Raw genomic sequence first — 21,707 nt, forward strand, 5'->3', positions numbered from 1 at the left:
AGATGGGACGTCATAATTAAGTGATAGTCAGACCGCTTTTGAGTCCAGTTGGACCCAGGTGCTGTCATGTAGTGCTAGTGCAGTGCATATAATTTTTTTTTTTTTTTTTTTTTTTTTTTTTTAGTCATTTTATTTAAATACAGGATCACGATTTCATCACACAATATCAAGTAGGTCATAAGTGCATGATTTCATCACACAATATCATCTTGGGCATAAGTGCACACAGCTTCTTCAGTACTTGGTTGAGCCAAAAAGCTGGACAAATCTTTCTGACTCATTTAGTTAAGCTAAATGTGGAAATGCTCCTTAAACAACTGAGTCTTTAGCTTGGTCTTAAAAGTGGATACGGACTCTGCGGATCGGACGGAGTTTGGTAGATCGTTCCACCACCGGGGAACAACAGAGGAGAAGAGTCTAGCTACTGATTTTGCGCCACGTTGTGGTGGGAGCACTAGGCGTCTTTCACTGGTAGAGCGTAAGTTTCGAGAGGGAGTGTAGCTCTGGATTAAGGAGTGAAGTTTACTTTAAAACTTTTATAAACTCTGGCGCCTAAAGGGTTAATAACTCTTCTACCATTTGGAGATTCTGTTTCCTGTCCAGATGCTTGTATCTGTCGTGGTGCATCGAAGTCTCTTACACACACAGAAGACACACAGCTTTACATACACAATTCTCTGTTTTCATACTCCACTTTTAATGTAGCCATGATTTTGAGGAGAGGAGTTGTTGACAAAGGTGAGCAGCTCAGTCAGGCTGCTAGAGAACATGTGAGGTATGCGCTCGCAGCCTGTGGTTGATGTGCCAATGTACTGGCAGTGCATTGTGGGAGTTGTAGTATTATGGTGGTGCCTGCGCTCTATCAGCAGGCCAGCTCTAATAGTGATTAAATATGATCATACTGGCCAAAAATAATTCATTCATGGGCCAGATGTGGCCTGTGGGGCTTGAGTTTGATACTTGTTTAAACGGTTCGTTTTGACCCAGACGTCTGTGTTTACTCTTAAACGTAGCTCTTGGTGGTCTTTGTAGATATTAACAGGAAAGTCCATCTGTTGGCCGAGTCTTGTGTTGTTTTTCTAACATGCTTTGCCACGTTTTTTAGTTTTGGTCTTCTTCTGTTCTTTGTGGCAGGTTATTGGTCGGATGTGTAAGATCATCGATAAGACGTGTCTCTCACCAACTCCCACGCTGGAACAGCACCTCATGTGGGATGACATTGCCATCCTGGCACGCTACATGCTGATGCTGTCCTTCAACAACTCTCTGGATGTTGCAGCCCACCTGCCTTACCTGTTTCATGTAGTGACTCTGCTAGTAGCCACGGGGCCGCTGTCTCTGAGGGCCTCTACCCATGGTTTGGTTATCAACATTATCCACTCCCTCTGCACCTGCTCGCAGCTCAACTTCAGCGGTGAGGTTACAGTTTAGCTGTTTAGGCTGCAAGACATAGATTATATAAACATATGGTCCTAACATGAGTAACTAGCGTGTAATGGGGAAAAACAATGTTTTTGTGTTAATTTCAGAGGAGACGAAGCAGGTTCTGAGGCTGAGCCTGACTGAGTTCTCACTGCCTAAGTTCTACCTGCTGTTCGGCATCAGTAAAGTCAAGTCGGCGGCCGTCATCGCCTTTCGCTCCAGCTACAGAGACCGTTCCTTCTCACCAGGCTCATACGAGAGGGAGACCTTCGCCCTGTCCTCTTTGGAGACCGTCACTGAGGCCTTACTGGAAATCATGGAGGTCAGCAGAATGAATACACACTCCACATTTCTTCTTAGTTTTAAATATTTGAAATAATTTAAAATGAGCACATATACTCCAGCCAAACATGAGTTCTCATATCTGTATGTTTCTTTGTTTTATCAATCCTCCAGGCTTGTATGAGGGACATCCCAACTTGCAAGTGGTTAGACCAGTGGACAGAACTTGCACAGAAGTACGAGCCGCCTCCATCTTTTTAACTAATTTTGTACCAGGATCATAGATGTGAAACTTTTAGATCATATGTTTTGTGTTTGTGTTGCAGGTTTGCGTTCCAGTACAACCCGTCTCTCCAGCCCAGAGCACTGGTCGTGTTTGGCTGCATTAGCAAGAGAGTTAGCCACGGACAGATCAAGCAGATCATCCGAATCCTCAGCAAGGCCAGTCCTCTGCTCAGCATAGACCGGGTGAGAGCGCACACTCATTTACAAAGACCTCTCCATCAAAAAGGGCGTTAACCAGCCAGTTTACTCTTGGTTTTTTTTGTTTGTTTGTTTGTGGTTCTCTCTGTTCTCATTTCCATCCCCAGTGAGTGAATTGTGGTGGGATTATTGGCGTCATGTCCATTTGTAGTGTGAAAAGTTGACTAATCAGCTAAAAAGAAAAAGAGAGAAGGGAGCACTTGTTTGACAGAAAGAATGAGAACTTCTTTTAGATTTTTTCTCATTGAAAATATAGATTTAGATTCTGACTTGTAATCTGATTTTACTACCCAGATTTCATTGAGAATAGTCGTTTCTTATCTAAGGATGCTATGAAAATTATTGTGAAACTAATCACGAGCCATATGAATCATTTCTAAAAGGGGATGTTACACAACTTTTAAGTGTCATTTAGATTTAAATTATATAATTTATCTCTCTTTTTCACTGCCGAGTATTTTTTTATTTTTTCTAAAAAGCGTTTCTCAATTTTTTCTGTAAACCCTCTTGCTTTTTTCTTCTTTCTTTCTTTCATTCTTTCATTCTTTCATTCTTTCTTTCTTTCTTTCTTTCTTTCTTTTACCCTCCTCCCCTCTTCTTTCCATTATCACAGGGTCTGGAGAGCTGCCTGAAGGGGCCAGACAATTACAACAGCCAAGTATTAATAGAGGCTACAGTCATTGCTCTGACCAAGCTGCAGCCTCTACTCAGCAAGGTATAAAAAAGATCTATATGTACAGTCAATGCACCACAGCATGGCTGTACTGCTCAGCCTTTTCCTGTCAGTTCTAAAACTTGCTAGAAATTGGTGTGACTGCCAACGATGCACAATGTTTGTGTTTGTGTGGATTATCTAGAGGAAAAGTGACTGAAACTGACAAATTTATGCACTGGCCTAGCTAAAAGCTAAAGGATGAGCAGAAGGTTTAAGTCTCAGTATTATAAACGGTATACCAAGCAATGTTTGCTTATTCCAGACATTAATATACAAACTAATTAATCACTCTTTGTTTTTGTCAAAAGTTGCGACAAAATTTGTGGTGTATTTTCAGATGTTATCTACAGTATTAACTGAAATAACTGGTGTGTATTTCACCATTCAGCAGAGATGATTCTGAAGCTGCAACTTATTATTAAAACAGCCAGCACAAACAAACTAAATTAAATAAAAAGGGTAAACATATAGCTTATATTCAGATTCTTTCAGCATTTACAGCAGATCTGGGTGTTTTAGACTAATCACAATGATTTTCCTCATCTGTTTGCACATTTCAGACAATCTCTGGTGTTGTTCTGTAGGAAAATGTCTTCCATCACAGTGTTCCATGTTGTACAAAACAGTTTACTTCCACTTTCATACTCAACACGGGGAAACTATTTTAGGTTCTAGGTGTCTTTATTAGACTACTAGTGACAGGAAAACAGGTCCGAAAGACAGAGAAGAGGGGGGCATGCAGCAACATAACCCATTTTGGGATTCAAACCGGGGCCGGTTGCTTCAAGTAGCTGTATCTTCTGCTGGTGAGGTGCCCACTTAACCAGTTGAGGTAAACACCTTGAACACTGGGAAGGCGTCATGCACGATGCTTCACACATGCCTGCATGATAACAGTCAGAAACAGCAAAGTAAAGATCATGATGTATGTGTCAGGTAACACTGAGGATCACAGAGATTTGTTAAAGTTGCAGTGATTGGACAAAGTTGCAGGATCACCAGTTAGGTGACTTTTTAACCAGCCGGTCATGGAGGATTCTGGTTAATGGCTCCTACTCTGACATCCTCCACACCTCCACCGGCGTTTTAGCCGGGACTCCCTTCTCCTTTTAAGGAACCATAGGAAACAGATGTTGGGAACAGACCACAAACCAGTTATGCAATATGCTGTAGGACCTGGGCTGCTCCCATAACATAGACATAATAAGTCTAAAGCAAACCTATAAAGGAACCAAAACCAAAAACAGTGTTTCCCAACTCAAAAGCAAAAATAACAAAAACATCCTGGCTGCTGTGGTGGCAGCCAGGACGCTGCCGCCTCTCGGCTTTATACCCCACAGGAGTCTCTCCAGCCAATCACTGAAGAGAAGAGTGAAATAAGTTAATAATCACATGAACTCAAAGAGAACATCCACGCTGGCAGAGGAGCATCTAACAGTGTCATTCCTACTTTTAGATAACAATAAAAACGAATAACTCTTGAAAGCAATTACAATCCAGATGTCCCAATTTTTGAGTAACACTTAAATGCAGCATGTATTTGTGGAACAATTTATATGCAGAGGACGCTTTTTTAACATGAAAACAGCCATGTGTCAGGTTGAGGGTAAAAATCTATCTACAAAATCTTACTGTTTATCTCATTTGCACCTTTCATTCTGTATTTGAACCCCCACAACCCCCAACCAATTAGTGTAGTTGTAACTGTTTGTTTCTTCCTAATCTTTATACCTTGTCTTTCTTTATGTTGCTGACAGTAACAGTGTTTGGTTCCTGTCCAAACAATGCCCCCTTATGTGTGTTTGCAGGACTCCCCCATGCACAAAGCTCTGTTCTGGGTGGCCGTGGCTGTGCTGCAGCTAGACGAAGTCAACCTATACTCTGCCGGAACCGCCCTTTTGGAGCAGAACCTCCACACTCTGGACACAATGCGCGTCTTCAATGACAAGGTAGAGCCCACACCTCACACTATAAAAGGCACAAAGTCTCCTTTGCATGGTCTGGGCTGGACCCAGCCTTCTTTGCACAGCAGAGCACATCTCCATGAAAATAACAGTTTCAACTGCAGGCTCGTGAAAGTTACACCACTTCCCTCTAGAGAGGAGAAATTCAGTTTGTGTACTCATGCTTTTAAGTAACCAGACCCTGGCTATGCTGTCTGATTTCTGCCCTAGTCGGGTTTCTCTGTGTTCCTGCTTCAGAAAAGGTAGTCACTGAAACTAATACCATGTGGTGTATTATCATATTGTTATGGGTTCCCTTTATCGCAACACATGATCTTTTTGATAGACATTTTTCAAAGATGAGCTTTTAGTATTTTTTTTAATCACTGACTAATATATTACATAAATAAGGTTCGTGCACTGAAATTGTGCTTGTACAATGTGTGACAATTAACTGAAAAGGATTTTATGAAGACAACTTATCAAAAAGGAGCTTTTTCCGCTTCATTTGCTCTTTTTTACTCCCCCAGAGTCCAGAGGAAGTGTTCATGGAAATCAGGCGTCCTTTAGAGTGGCACTGTAAGCAGATGGATCATTTTGTGGGCCTCAACTTTAGTGCCAACTTCAACTTTGCATTGGTGGGCCACCTACTCAAAGGTAAAGAAATTTGTGGCGCATATATATATAAATATATATATATCAGTTAATCGCATGGAACTTTTTGCAATCAATTTCTATTAATTGCATTGTTACACGCACAAAATGTCCTTGTCCTTTAAAAGTCCAGCTATTGTAATTTTTGGTTTACAAACACTAAACACATGAAATGATTTATCAGCAGTTTCCCTGTACACAGTAACAGTTAAAATATATTTATTGTTATAAAATCAAATATTTATGACAACTGACAACTTAACCTCTTGCACCTGCTCTTTCCGCTACCGGGAGTTAAGGGGTTAGCATCCAGTTTTACGGGTGTAACGTCAGGTCTGTAAATGTTACTATAAACATGTATGGTATCCACAGAAAGTTTAGAATCTCATCTACCAGCAGTAAAACCATTTCTATTGACCAGCAAACACAGTTAAGACAGCAAACAATTAAAAGACAGGTAAACAAAGTCTAGAAAAATATGTAAAGACAAATTATGGCTCCTCGTGTCCACCGAACGGCATGAGCACAGACAAACGACTCCTCTTCTGAAAGCTCACATCTCACAGATCGCACTATGACCAAGATCCACCAAACCAGAGGTAAAAAAAGACAAAAGTATATATATATATATATAAAATGTGTATATATAAAACTGTAAAATGACACATGAATCTACTGTTAATGTGATTTCCAGTTGTTTACATTGAATATATGCACTTAAAAAGGCTTCCAAGTTTTTAGTCACAGAGTTTAAGCCAGTCAGAGATGGTGAACACTTCCATGCTAATGGTTCTCATATTTGTGTGTCTACAGGATACAGACACCCATCACCCACCACAGTGGCGAGGACGGTGCGCATCCTGCACACCCTGTTGGCTCTAATCAGCAAGCATCTAAAATGTGACAAGTTTGAAGTCAACACCCAGAGTGTGGCTTATCTCGCTGGTATGAAGCTTCATGCAACCTCGTTTTTATATTTGATTATTACTTTTTGTGAAACCTGCTAAAGACAGAACATCTCCAACAAAACCAACAAAATGTCAAAAGTTTAGTCTGTTGTGGATAAATTGTTAGTAATCGTGATTTAAGTAAAATCAAACCAGGCTTAAGAAACTAAAAACTTTTGTATGTGTTTTTAGTTTTTTAGTATGTGTTTGTAAGATTAAATTTAAGGTTAACATTTCACAAATTTGGGTTGTACACCTGAAATTAATTTTGGTGCAGTACTTTTATTGCCATGTGCACCAGTACACTGTTACCAAAAATGTATTTTAAGCCCTGAAGCTTCTGTTTCTTTTTTTGTTGTGCAGCTTTGCTCACTGTGTCTGAGGAAGTCAGAAGTCGCTGCAGCCTCAAACACAGGAAGTCACTACTGATTTCAGATCTCTCCATGGACCCAGTTCCCATGGACACCTACTCCATCCACATCAGTGATCCCACCTGCAGGTGAACTGATGAACAGGATCCTGTTCGCTGACTCATCCACACATTGAAATCGTAAAAATGTTGATTTCTATTTTCACTGGTGAATCTAGTTTACAATGGATAGGATTGCTGTGGATAGTTTACAGTTAAAAATCTGTGTAAAATGTAAATAAAAAAACAGAAAGCAATGATTTGCAAATCTCAAACTATTTTGTTCCCAATGAAAACATAAACAACACATCAGACGTTAAAACTGAGACATTTTACATTACATGGAAAATATTAGCTTGTTTTGATTCGGATGGCAGCAACAAGTTTGTAAAAAGTAGTCCCAGGGTGATGTTTAGCATTGTGTAGCACTCCTCTCCTTTTAACATCTGTCTGTAAACATCTGGGAAGTGAGGAGACCAGTTGCTGGAATTTTAGGAGAGGAATGTTGTTCCATTCTGGTCTGATGCAGGATTCTAGCTGCCCAACAGTCCTGGCCCTTGGTTGCTGGATTTTTGCTTTCATGATGCTCCAGTGGTTGTGTACTGGTGAAAGGTCTGGACTGCAGGCAGGCCAGTTCAGCAGCTGGACTCTTCTCCTGTGAAGCCATGCTGTTGTGATGGATGCAGGATGTGGTTCAGCTTTGTCTTGCTGAAATCTGCAAGGTCTTCCCTGAAAGAGACGTTGTCTGGATGGGAGCAGATGTTGCTCTAAAACCTCCATGTACATCCAGCATTGATGGAGCTTCACAGATGTGGAAGCTTCCCACACCATAGGCACTAATGCACACCCCCATACCATCAGAGATGCAGGCTTTTCACCTGTCCACTGATAACAAGCTGGATGCTCCCGCTTGTCTTTAGTCTGCAGGACACAGCATCCATGGTCTCCAGAAAGAATTTCACGTTTTGATCCACCTGACCACAGAATGGTTTTCCATTTTGCCTCAGAAGACAGCAGTGTTTCTGCATCCTGTTTCCATCTGGCTTTTTCTTTGCATGTTAGAGCTTTAACCTGTATTTGTGGATTGCAGAACATGATTTCTGGAAGTCTTCCTGAGTCCAGGCAGTGATTTCCGGGAGAAAATCAGGTCTGTTTTTTAGCCAGTGCTACCTGTGAGAGAGCCGGGACTCTAACCTGGGCCGGCTACTCCGAGGAGCTGTAGCCTCCAGTTTTGAGCTGAATCTTGCCCCCAGTGCACCGAGATTCCCTTTGATTTTCAGATTTTTTTGATGATATTACACACTGAGGATCTCATATGTTGTTTATAATCTTTTGGGAATAATATATGGGTTTCTAAGATAAGACATTCTTGTTTTTATTGACATTTTACCTGTCTGCAATTATCACAGATTAACCCAAACTTTAATTTGGCTCATTACCAAGTCTTGTTCCCCTCTCCATAATGTAAGTTACATGGTTGTAACGTCCTTTCTTTCAGAACTCTACAAGAGCCTCAGCCATGTACATCACCTCAGGTTTCAGAGCGCTTCCTGTTACCTCATCATTACCCCACGATGGGCCAAATCAGCCCACGAACACGCAAGTCCATGAGCCTGGACATGGGCCAGCCTTCCCAGGCCAACACAAAAAAGCTCCTGGGTATGGATCATCCCTTAGTTATGTACAATTTAAGTGTTAAATCTCCAGATCCCTGATGTCTATGTTGTCCTTGTATGTTGGTAAGGCACCAGGAAGAGTTTTGATCATCTCATATCAGACTGTAAAGCACCAAAGAGACCAGAGATGGAGTCTGGCATGACTACCCCTCCCAAGATGAGGCGTGTAGCAGAGAATGACTATGAGATAGGTGAGAGAATGCTGACACAGCCTTTTATTTCTTTTGTGATTCAGAGTTTTTGGTTTTTTTTTTTTAAGGAGATATTTAATGGATTCCCCCCTCTTTTATCATTATAGAGACACAAAGAATCGGAAACTCTCACCTCCGCAAGGTGTCTGTGTCAGAGTCTAATGTTCTGCTGGATGAGGAGGTGCTGACTGACCCAAAGATCCAGGCTCTGCTGCTCACTGTGCTGGTAAAGAAACACACAACTCAGCAGATATTAATGTGACGCCTCATGTTGTTGTAATTCTCTTAAACAGACTGCTGCTTTGTTCTTCAGGCGACTCAGGTCAAATACAGCACCGATGACTTTGACCAGCGGATTCTGTACGAGTACTTGGCTGAAGCTAGCGTTGTCTTCCCAAAGGTTTTTCCAGTTGTGTAAGTAGCAAGCACATTTCCTGTCCCTGGGCTGTATTTAGCTTTACAACCTGGAATCTAAACCGGTATTTGAGGTGGTTTTATTACATTTTCTCAAACTGCCAACAACCTTGAAGATGCAAAACAGTTTAAATTGTGAAGCAAACCAGAAACAATATTAAAAACCCAGTAAAGCTGAGGGTGCATTCGTCAATTATGTGTAGAGCTAACCTTAACACAGGTTACAGCTACAAGTCTTGTAAGGTGAGTTTATGGGAGCTTGGCACATTGAGCTACTGAGAAATTTGTACATTTTTGACATCAGATGGTGCCAAAATGGCCATTTAGTAGATTTTGCTAAAACCTATTATATTATCATTATAATCATTATATTCTTCAGCAGTAACGCATATACTGATATTTACAAATCTTAATACACTGACTCTAAAAGTGTGGTTGCAGGTATCCTCATTTCATTTTGGGTTTGCAATTTTCGAGCAGAGACCTAAAAAATAAGTGCGCAGAGCTGGAAGTGTTAAGCCACTCAACTGTTGCTTTGACTGAAACAGGTTTTCCTCCAGATTTTCCCCGTGTTTATGGTAAATGGTAAATGGACTTGTACTTATATAGCGCTTTTCCAGTCAGTTTGACCACTCAAAGCGCTTTACACTACTTATCACATTCACCCATTCACACACACATTCACACCCCGATAGGCACATCGGGAGGCAACGTGGGGTTAGGTGTCTTGCCCAAGGACACTTTGGCATCTAGTCAGTAGAAGCCTGGAATCGATCCGCCTACCTTCCACCATCTTTTAGCTCATTTCTGACCAGTTCGTTGTATTACAGTGATTTGACCTGGGACGTTAGTGGGACCTTCGCCCTGTTCAGATGGATGCTGGGATTATGCTGCTACTGCTGTTTTTGTTGTCTTTGTTTGAGTTTGACTTGGCCAACCACTATTTGAGTCTAGATTAGGTTCATGGAGAGCCCGTAAGGCAGGCATGTCAAACTGGTCCAGCAAAGGGCCGTGTGGCTGCAGGTTTTTGTTCCAGCCAGCCAAGAGCACACAGTTTGACCAATCAGCTGTCTGAAGACTGAGATCAGTTGATTGAATCAGTCAAATCTGGTGTGCTGCTGCTTGGTTGGAACAAAAACCTGTAGCCACACGGCCCTTTGCTGGACCAGTTTGACATATGTGCCGTAAGGGGACACTAACGAAAAAAAATTGAAATATTGGTTTCTTGTGCACACAGGAAACCATTCCATGCATTTCAGTCAGCTATGTAAAGAAATGATAGTACTTAACTAAATTAACTATGTTCTAACCTTGGACTCCCATATTAGACTTTGCAGCTTTGCTTGTTCAGTTTTCCCATTATGTTATCTCCAAACAACACTAACTGTTGGTACCAGACACGACAAATAAATCTGTATTTTACTCAGTCTCCCTTCCATTTAGTAGACTTTGATTAATCCATCTATACTAGAGTACCTACACATGTTATACACCATTGTAAAGCTAAGATTCTAGAGATGTGAATGATGTATACCATTACAGGCTACAGTCATAACTGCAGATTCAAAAAACACTTATTTCTGACCAGTCACAAATTAAATTTATCTTTGAAGCCATGCTGTACTCAAGTAGCAGATGGTACTGCAACAAACAGTCCACAAATGTTTTATCAGCCTTATCTGTGGATGAATACCACGTGCACTGAAAATGGATGGCATGATATGGATTAGAGGACATTTTACTATTAAATACTAGATATTTTAAGTCATCCTTATCTAAATTGTTTTGCTCTGTGGATTATTATTTTATGCTGTAGCAAATTCTGTTGCATATGTCAATAATCTTGTCCCAACAGACCAAGCTTATTTTATTTTATTTGTTCTAACAATGTTTCTAATTCAAAACCTCAATAATAAAATAAATCATTTAAATGACAAAAAAGTAATGGATGGTATTTTAGGAAAGAAGACATTTGTTAATTCTGCAAAAACTTGACCCACAAGTTGTTGTAAGAATGTACGACTTGGTTGGATTTTTGCATTGAGATGCCAGTATTAGATTTTTTTTCCTTCCTCAGTGTCTTCTGACACTTTCTGTAGCTTCATTCAGGATTTTCAGAAATAAAGTGTGGATGGAAATGACGAGAAGGAATTTTATTCTACGAATACCCCCTCAGTGTTGGCTAACTCCATGTTGCTAGCATTGTCGTACAAACGCTGTTCGTTTTCCTTTAGCCTTCAGTGTTCAGGAACCGTGGAAACCATGTTCAGCGGTATTTTGACACAACTTTGGTCTGCGGATAGGAGACAGCATTTCAGCACAGCTCACCTACGGTATCATCATACAGCATCTTTGGTCCTGTGCTGATGGTTTTCTTGATGGGACTGTAAAAACTCAGACTTAACTCATTCCTTTAAAATTAAAAAAAACTTAAACAAAACTGATGGGTATCGTGTTGTTTAGCTATAATCTTTGAGATGAGGCACTCTATTCACTCTTCATGTTTAGGATCAGTCTTCATTACCCATCCCTGTAATAATTCCTCCAGCCTGACTCTGAGCAAGCACCCTGGCTTTATATTTGAGTTGCAACTTCTTATTTTTAAGTCAGTAACATTAACAAAGAAAAACGGTTTTCATCATGTGCAGTTTTAAGTTTAAAAACACTACTGCTAACAGGGTTTAGCTGTAGTGTTTTTTTCCCAGTAAAATATCCTGTAAAAACATTTTTTCAATCGCCTGTGTAGAAAGAAGTTTTTACATGGAGAAATAAGTTTAAATACACATAGACTGCTGTTAACTAGTTAACACAGGCCCACTGACAGACTTGCCCTTTGGACTTCCTCTGGTTGTAGATGTGTATAATTAAATATAACCTCACCTGATTCAGCTCTGCATGGTTTTCTCTGTTCTAGCTCTTGAGATGAGAAATGAGCTCAAATTTACCAGCTGACTGTCTAATATGTCAAAGTATAAACATAAATGTGCTATTACTATAATTAGATATGTAATTTCATCAAAGACGCTGTTCAAACCGAGCACAAAGCTGAGATGGAGGAAGCCAGTTGCACCGCCTCAACCTTTAATGATTTTTTCTCCTCTTCAGCTACAACCTACTTGACTCCAAGATCAACACTGTGCTGTCCATGTGCCAGGACACCAACCTCCTGAACCCCGTCCATGGCATTGTCCAGAGCGTGGTATACCATGAGGAGTCGCCCCCTCAGTACCAACCCTCATACTTACAAAGTAAATAGGATATTTTTACCTTGTACAAGCTATATGTGTTGAAGTTAAAACCATAACTAAAAACGGCTCCTCTGTTACAGCTGTGACAGTAAATTCCTTTGACCCGTCACTTGTCTCCCTGCTTTTTTTATTTTACAGGCTTTGGTTTTAATGGACTTTGGAGGTTTGCTGGACCTTTTTCTAAGGTATGAATGATGTTTCCTCCTTTCATTTTTCTCTGACACCCACTCCCCTCACTGGACTTCAGCTCATAAAGCACACACAACAATTCTGGGCCCAGCCTACCAGTTGGTGTCTTGATATATGAAGCCATAAACCCACAAGCACACACGCTTTCACTAGCACAAGTTCAACATTCACACAGAGGCTGCTGATCATCTCCAGTTTACTTTTCATCAAACTTCACATCTAAATACTGAAGTCTCAACTTTACATTTAGGATTTTTTGGGTTGGATGTCATTGTCCACTGGCAGGCATGAGTATATTTTTAAAGCTTTGTTTTAAAGAACTTCCAGCTCATCTCTGTAGCGACCCTCCTTCACAGTCTTGCATATGACCGATTCAAGAATCTCTTTTCAAAACCTGAACAGTGTTTTAACCTCAAAAAGAATCAATACTGGATCACCAAAGGATCAACTGGAGATTGGAGCGATGTCGGCACACACAGTTGCAGCAGCTCGGTGTTTTGGCTTTTGGTGCCTTGTATGTTTTTTTGCATATGTGTTGTTGAGCTACACCAGGGATGTCCATCTTAAGATCGGTGTCCGTTTTGAGCAGAGTATCACAGTCGAGTTTATCCGCTCACACAACATCCTGAAGGACATGGTGAGGAGTCCCAGCTCCCCGTGGATTACCACTCCAGCAGGCAGGCGTAGAAGGCAGCGCAGGGAGAGGAAGCAAAAGCGTGGCTGCCGGACACGCAGACCACTGCTTCCCAGCTTTTTTCTGACCAACGCCAGATCCCTTGCCAACAAAATTGAGGCTACAGGTTGAAACAAACAGTTGCATTTTGCTGATGACAGAGACATGGCTTCATTCATTCATTCATACCGGACTCCGCTATCGAGCTAGCCGGCTACACGGCGCAGCGTCACAACAGGACACACGCATTAGGTAAAAGCTAGGAAGGAGGACTTTGTGTGTATGTCAACAAAAACTGGTGTACTAACACAGTGACCACATACAGCCACTGCTGACTAGACTTGGAGTATGTGATTGTCAAATGCAGACCAATTTACTTCTCGAGAGAGTTTACTGTTGTTATGGTAACTGTTGTCTACATACCCCCAGGCGCTAATGCTAACTTGGCCCTCGGGTTTTTACATGGTGACATTAGCGTTCAGCAGAGTGCAAAACCTGATGTTGTGCATATTGTGGCAAGGGATTTTAGGTCTGGCGACAGGAGTCTTTACAGCACAGCCCAAGCCAACTTGAAGAAAGGCATCGGAGAGGCTAAGGTTGACTGCAGGAGAAGGGTTGAGTAACACCTGAACAGCAACAACCACAGGCAAGTGGGAGAGTGTCCAGCGTCTTACCAACTACCGAACCAGTGCTGGTGCTGCTGAAGGGGATGCTTCCCCGGCAGAGGAGTTGAACCTCTTCTTAGCCCATTTTGAAGTGGACCCACCTAAGTCACCAATACAGTACCAAGCAGCCGGCCGCAGCTTCACATTCACCGTGGTAGAGCATGAGGTGAGGCGCTTTCTGCAGGTCATCAACCCAAGGAAGGCTGCTTAACTTGACGCCGTCTCCTGTCGGATATTGAAGGATTGTTCAAACCAGCTGGCTGGAGTCTTTACCAAGATCGTCAACCAGTCCCTGTCCCAGTCTACTGTCCCACTCTGCCTGAAATCCTCCACCATACTACCCCTGCCAAAAAGAAACGCACATCTCCAGCTTTAACAACTTTCAGCCAGTGGTGCTAACCCCTGTGGTGATGAAGTGTTTTGAAAAACTTACTTAAGCCACATCATGAGTCTTCTCCCACCATCTCTTGATCAACACCAGTTTGCAGGAGATCCACAGAGGATGCTGTGGCCACAGCTCTATGCTGTGCTTTCCCACCTAGAGCAGCAGGGAAGCTATGCGTGGCTCTTCGTGAATTACAGTTCAGCATTTAAGCCACTCCATCAAACTCGTTGACGATACCACAATGGTGGGTTTCATCTCAGGGGGAGATCAGTCTGCCTACAGGGGCGAGGTGGAGCATCTGATGTTGTGGTGCAGGGAAAACAACCTGCTCCTCGATACAGCAAAAACCAAAGAGCTAGTGGTGGACTTCAGAAAAAAGAAAACATACATTACACTACTCAACATCGGTGGGGACTGTGTCGAGATAGTGTCAGACTTCTGTTTCCTGGGAGTCCAAATGAAGGAGAACTTGACCTGGTGCCCAAACACCTCTGTGTTGGTCAAAAAGGCCCAGCAGAGACTGTACTTTTTCCATGGAAAGCATTTTAACCCATTGTATATGTGTATGGTACAGCAGCTGCACAACTTCCCAGAAGAAAGACCTCTAAAGGGTTGTCAAAACTGGCTTCTGTCAGTGGCTGGCTTCTCCCCACACTGGAGGAACTCCACAGTACCCGCTGCCTCAAAAGGGCTTAGAGCATCCACAGTGATGCGCATAGACCTGTCGCGATATGCAATAAGTCAACGCTAAGGGTGAATCCCATTTCACCCCTTGGCCCTACCCCTTAGCCCTTCCCCTTCGTTTTGCGCGTTCACGTGAAGGGGTAGGGGTGTCCCAATTTCTTTTAGGACCGAGGGGTAGGGGTAAGGGGTAGGGCTATATACCCCTTCAAACGAAGATTTTTCAGAGGCACACTTGAAACGGAGGGGTATGAAAAATTTCCTGTTCTATATGAGAAAGCAAGTGTTTCTACGCACATCACGCTTTCTTGAGATGCAGGACAACACACACTCGCAAAAAAAAAAAAAAAAAAAAAAGGCACAGAGAAAAGGGCGTATACCAGCACACACGATTAATTTTAATGGCATGCAAAATTCGTACTTTGCGTCCTACATATGCCTGTCGATAAGCAATAAGTCAATTAATTGCACGGTAACGAAAAAATGAGCGCAACAAGTTTGCCGCCGCGATAGTTTTCATTAGCCCCCCCCATCTTACTGCACCATAGACTGTGTATGACAACAGGTTTCACTATGCAGTATCTCGACTGAACGCTGTTGTGGAGTGATCTCTCTCATGTCATGTTTGACAGCAGCATGTAGCAGCACGAGACCGTGGTGAACCACTGTGCGAGCCGGTACGCTGCGTTTGTTTACAGGGCTACTCTCACGCATCGGCCGTTAGTCTCGTGCATTTGAATGGCTTCTTACGCTCTCACGCTAAACCTCCGATTTCTCACGCTGGAATACACTTTAAGAATACACTTTAAGAGCAATGCCGGCTAATATTTATTGTTTTTTTTTATTTAGTTTCTTCCAGTATCTGTGTAAAATGTTCTTTAGTGACTACTGATGACGTATGTGACTGTTGAAGGGGTGTCCCAATTCGTAGGGGTGGACTTTTCAGCCCTACCCCTTCTAGCTCCGTTTTAAGGGGTAAGGGGCAAGGGGTAGGGGTAAGGGGTAGGGCCAAGGGGTGAAATGGGATTGGGCCTAAGTCAACGTTTCTTGTGGAGTGATCTCTCTCGTGTCATACTTGACAGCAGCATGTTGCAGCACGAGACCAGGGTAAACCCACTTAACTCGTGCGAGCCGGTATGCCGCATTTGTTTTACAGGGCTGCCAACTCTCACGCATTGGCCGTGAGACTCACACATTTGAGTGGATTCTCACGCTCTCGCGCTAAACCTCCAATTTCTAGTGCTGTAATACACATCAATAGCAATACCGGCTAATCAAGAGGTTCGGGAGGATTCTCGGTGGGCCGCATTACTTTTGGGCCTGTGTCCCAGCATATGTCGAAAAGCGCAGCGTTGCAGCAGCGAATTCACTCACTGCTCATAGATCAGTCTAACACGCAGTGATGAGGGGAGATATTTCAGCTTCAGAAACAGCAACGATGCGCAGTATTTCTTTTTTTTTTTCCTAGTTTTTTTTTAATGGTACTAACTGGTAGTTTTACCAGGTTTACTTGTCTGAGCCCCATGTTTAATATTTTTTTATATATTTTTTGAAGGGTTAGGGTTAGAACAGATACTTTATTATTTCTCACGCTTAAATTTTTTTTTTGTGCGTGTATTTGGTTTTTATTTATCGTTAATGAGACTGAGAGTCCATTCTATTTATTGTTTTTGTTTTATTTTAAATTTCTTCCAGTTCCAGTGTAAAATGTTCATTGATCTTTGGAAGGGTGTATTTGCATTATTATGGCATTGTCATTATATTAGTTGAAAATGGTCTCAATATGAGAACACATGACAGTTTTGCGCAATATTATCGCTTGTCGCAATAATTTCCGAGAAAATTTATCGCACAGCAAAATTTGTTATTGCGACAGGCCTAGATGCGCATCCCACCCTGGACACAATCTTTCTGAACTGCTGCCATCAGGCAGACGATTCCGAAGCTTCGAAACGAGGAAAACAGGCTTAAAAACAGCCTTTATCCTACTGCAATAAATGTTCTAAATGCTGCTAAGGCATAATACACATACTGTACATATTGCACATATGCATGTGCCTGTGTATATATAGGGATGTATGTGTATGTTTGTGTGTAAATATGTATGTGCATATATGTGTATGAATGTATGTAAATGTATGTGTGAATGTTATGATTGAATGCTGAATGTTAAGATTGATTGCTGAAAGGTGCAGAACAAAAACCCTTTTAAACAAAAGCCTGTCCTGAGCTTTGATAATTATGTCTGTAGAGTCTGAGATGTAGCTTTCTTTTTATTTCTCTGAGTGTCACATGAGCCCCTTTCCAACTGTAGGAACCTTTTGCAGTTCCTATAACCTTTTCGGGAACTAGGCCGTTTTTACGTGCACTTGGACATATAGGAACAAGAGGTCAAAGCCCTCAGTTCTTATAACCATTTTAGCTCCTACACCGAGGCAGGGTCTTTTCGAGGTTCTATAGGAACCCTCGTGATATCATTGGTAGCGACGCCCCTTGTCAGTTTTCCGTATCTTGTGTCCCCACCATATTTTAAAAACACGGTTGCAGCTGCGGATGACAACAAAAAGAGGATGCCATACATGGACCGACGAGGAGGTCAAAATTAGCTTCTGACCGTCTACACCACAGAGGATATTCATTAAAGTTTTAAAGGTCGCAGCGGAATATAAAAATATTCGTGACGAATATTCTGTTCTCAGTCAGAGAATGTGGGGATAACGCGAAGAAGCGCATGTAGAAAACTCACACAAGACTACAAATAAATTAAGGACCACAACAACCGGAGTGGGACGAACCGAAAAACCAGTACATTCGACAGCCTGTACTCAGGCAAAGCCCCAGCAAATGACTCCTGCGTGCGGAGGCGATCATCTGCAGTGAAAACATCTTCAGAGGAGTTTGAAGGTTAGTAAACAGGACAAGAAGCATTAAAGCTTCTATATAGATCTATGAGTTGTTATCAGATACCACCCAGATAGCTGAGCTGATCTACTTCACCTGTTTCCATCTTTTTTTGTATAAAATATGGTTCTAAACCACGTTTACTTCATCAGAGACGGAGCCGAACAGCATCCTGCTCGTGCTGCCACCAGCAGCCCTCGCCGCATCGATCAGCTAAAGAAAACAGATTTAATGCACATAAAAGTATCCGCTCTTGATTTAATGAAGATAATAACGTTAAATGTAAACCATGTATGCTCATATACAGATACTTGATTAAATGGATAAAGGGGAACTGATGGAGCCACACAGAACAGATTGTAACAGCAGACTCAGTCATTTCAACTGGACTTAAACTTTTTTTTTAAATGTTTAATTCCAGTTTAAATGACTGCTATTACAACTTGTGCACTCCTGGACAATTGAGAATTTTACACTATATATTATAATGAAAAGTTGGCTTTATTTGCCATCCTTCATGTTTATAACTTGTATTTTAATTCTAAAATGTTTATCCATTCAGCAACTACCAGAGCCAGCGTCAACCATCAGCCAGCACCAGCCAGCTGCCAGGTAAAAACATCCTATTGCATTGTACATGCATTTTATTGAGTGTCAATATTACAATTCAACATATTTTATTGTAGTTGCTGTGTGTTAAGTATCTGTCTCCACCCCCCCTGTTTTTTCCAGGAAATAGGAAAAGGGCCGACACTCTTCTGGCTGCTGTGCAGGACAAGCTGTTAGATGCTGAATAGCAGAGGCAAAACCATCCACACTTCAACACCCTGAAGTCTTTCAGGAACAGGCACAAAGGAGGCAGAAGAGTGAGCAGCTTGACAGGCAGAGGTGAAGCAAGCAGAGATCTGTGATGGAGGGTCTCTAGGTGTAATGGATGGCAGGAAAAGCCAGTGTGATATGCAGAATCATATATGCACATGTAAATAGTTATTTTTGCACTGCTGTATTCACTATAATAAAAATAAATGACTTTGTAAAGAGTCTGAATTATTGTTTTTCTCAGATGTGGTTTGACCAAATCTATGAAATGTTAGCTACTAAAAATAAAGTAGTTATTAACCTATAATAGCTATGAAATATTAAATAATCCATCTTTGGTCGCTACATTTCAAGTCTTATCCATGGGTGTAAATTACATTATCAACTTTTTAATATGCACCATATCACAGGACGAAGTTTATCATGTATAACGAAGATCTGGCATCAAATACTTGTGGACACAAATTACACACCTGTAAACATTTCACCACCCCTTTCTATATTTTTACCTTCATATACGCTAATTCTGTGTGACTATGTCCTCATAATTCTAGACCATAAGTCAGACACAACCAAACATTCAGTGATGCATTACTCCTTCACCATCAAGCACAAGCTTAAAAGCAGGTGATGAGATCTTTATTTTGCATGTAACAAAAAAAAGAACAAATGATGCATTTTCTATGGAACATTTTCTCTTTCAATGTGTACATCATGTAAAGGCAAAGGCAAATTTATTTGTATAGCACATTTCATGTACAAGACAATTCAAAGTGCTTTTCATAAATCATTACAGCACGGTGCAGACAAGTGCATTAAAAAAATAAATAAAAAATAAAGATTAAAATAAATGCAATTAATAAAATAAAAGCAGAAGGAACATGCTAAAATAAAATAGATAAAATGCAAGAAATAAAGTTAAAGAAAATATTAAAACATGATTCCAGCTTAAAAGAACCAAATGTAGATTTTGACTTCTAAATAAAAACTATTGAAATGCAGAAGAACACAGGTATTTCTTCTATACATGTGTGTTCTGTTTGTCGAACTTCCAGAACATGATGCTTATTATGAAGAGGTGTGTTGTGATTAGCTGGAAGGCACGAGGTAAATGTAATGTGTGATTTTAGAGGTTCGTGGTGGTCGGCAGATGAAACACACAAAGTCAGAGTGCTAGAATAAGTGTGTCAGGTTTATTCCCCGCAGCTCATGACACTCATCATTACATCTCAATGGGTTCAGCCTTATAAGCATAGCATAGCATAGCATAGCTTGCCCTACCTTTGACACGGACTGGAGAGCCAACAGTCCCGGTAGAGTGGCTTAGAAAACCCCGGCTGGGCGTTCGTACGTAACCCGCAGCAGACTCTACCGAGATGTGGGATTTCCCCGTCTTTATACTTATTTAGAAAAAACACAACATCGCATGAGAGAGAGGATGGCCGGTCCTTCCCACAGGCGAGGATGAGTCCTGAGATCCTGTCTTGTAAACATATTTACAAGACACCCTTTTCTCACCCTTCCAAAGATAGGCAGTTACACAGTTCCCAAAACAAGCAGAATAATATAACATGCAGGTGGTCACTTGGGAACAAGCAGTTATATAACACCAATAGTATACAGATGGTCATTTTAGGACACAAATTAGATATTCCCATATCATTCCACCTCTGGCCTAAAATGGCCTTAATTCATAAAACCTTCACCTTCCCAGATAACATCATCATCTTCAGTATGGCCAGGAGCATGTTGATACTCCTGGCAGATAGTATTGACCCAATGACACACGAAATCTAACAACTCCATTCGCGTGGCATATACATCATTGTGCACCCATCGATCTTGATTACTCCAGTGCATATAAGTGAACTGATCTACATCAGTATCTGTATCCACAGTTACATGATAACACATCGTTCCATAAGGTCCATCTTCTGCTAAAATATGTATGTGCATCATATGGTCCTAGACAATCGTTGTTTAATCCGGCGTATATAAAGACATGTTAATACATTGCATAGCGTCAATACACATAAAATAGCCACAAGAATCAATAATGGTGGAGCTACATATGTTCTAGCGGTGACAGACATTCCTGAAAAAATGTCCCACCAGTGATGAGCACTGTCCATCTCCACCATCCTTGCTGCATGCAAAACCTGTTCCCGGTTAACTAGAGTTGTTACTAAGGCACGGGTAACATTCTGAGAATGGCTAGACATAATATCTTTAAGATCACGGGAGCGAGACAGTGCACTTTGGAAACGCTCCAGAGAAATTCGCCATGGTAGGTGTAACACTTTCCACTGGACAGCCGTCAGATGAGATTCTGTGGTAAAGTTAGTCAACCTGTAAGTTACATTGTGCCAATGCCATAGGTGTAAACCTTTTAAACAACCTGAGAACGGTACAGTAGGCAACTGAGTATGGTTGTGAGTAGTAGCTACGCAAAGGGTGTTGGGGCCCACTTGCCATAGCATGTCGCTAGCTGGTTCTATAAACCATTCACACAGTGCCGTGTCTCCTGTAAAGCATGGATTTCTATACCCTTTAGATAAGAGGCAGGCTTGGCCTCGATCAGTAGTTTCACAGTCCGTCAGGTCATACGTGTGATTGGTTTGGGGACTAAACCATTCACCGTAAGTTCTCAAAAACATATACTTATTATGTACGATCAATGGTAATACCTGAAACTTACAGATGGTGATTACTTGAGTAACATTCCACTGTATCCAACTTACTGTACACATGGTCATATTACATCGAGTCTGTTCAGGTTTTATTTGTAACCATAAAGCATCAGATATATCAAACAATCGTCTCCATTCATTTGGGTTAGGTGTAGTTATTACCCGTACAAACCTCTCCTCCTGTAGTCGGGAATATATCACCTGTAAACCACACACAGTTGCATCAATAGCTTTGGTTACATTTATTAAAACATCGGCAGTGTCATTAAACAATCTAGTTTGCCATTTCAACTGTTGTTGTAAAATGATTGCAGTCTCTT

General features: G+C 41.4%; 1 protein-coding gene and 1 long non-coding RNA gene across 4 annotated transcripts in view; both read left to right on the top strand.

Annotated features, from left to right (window-relative positions):
* nf1a (neurofibromin 1a) overlaps positions 1–21,707 on the top strand; it is a 101,297-nt gene that overhangs the window by 72,985 nt on the left and 6,605 nt on the right. For all 3 annotated transcript variants that reach the window (XM_041994272.1, XM_041994275.1, XM_041994273.1), the window contains 15 exons: positions 1,135–1,414; positions 1,530–1,744; positions 1,879–1,940; positions 2,031–2,172; positions 2,801–2,902; positions 4,711–4,851; positions 5,376–5,502; positions 6,313–6,444; positions 6,810–6,945; positions 8,354–8,514; positions 8,600–8,722; positions 8,830–8,948; positions 9,036–9,136; positions 12,242–12,384; positions 12,523–12,569. In XM_041994272.1, the coding sequence (XP_041850206.1) occupies positions 1,135–1,414; positions 1,530–1,744; positions 1,879–1,940; positions 2,031–2,172; positions 2,801–2,902; positions 4,711–4,851; positions 5,376–5,502; positions 6,313–6,444; positions 6,810–6,945; positions 8,354–8,514; positions 8,600–8,722; positions 8,830–8,948; positions 9,036–9,136; positions 12,242–12,384; positions 12,523–12,569 (2,031 nt within the window). The remainder of the gene's footprint in view (positions 1–1,134; positions 1,415–1,529; positions 1,745–1,878; positions 1,941–2,030; positions 2,173–2,800; positions 2,903–4,710; positions 4,852–5,375; positions 5,503–6,312; positions 6,445–6,809; positions 6,946–8,353; positions 8,515–8,599; positions 8,723–8,829; positions 8,949–9,035; positions 9,137–12,241; positions 12,385–12,522; positions 12,570–21,707) is intronic.
* Positions 18,085–19,138, top strand: LOC121645690. Its single transcript, XR_006011492.1, has 2 exons — positions 18,085–18,490; positions 18,611–19,138. It is a non-coding gene; the product is annotated as an uncharacterized LOC121645690 (long non-coding RNA).

The sequence above is a fragment of the Melanotaenia boesemani genome, chromosome 9 (assembly GCF_017639745.1).
Source record: "Melanotaenia boesemani isolate fMelBoe1 chromosome 9, fMelBoe1.pri, whole genome shotgun sequence".
Lineage (NCBI taxonomy): Eukaryota > Metazoa > Chordata > Actinopteri > Atheriniformes > Melanotaeniidae > Melanotaenia > Melanotaenia boesemani.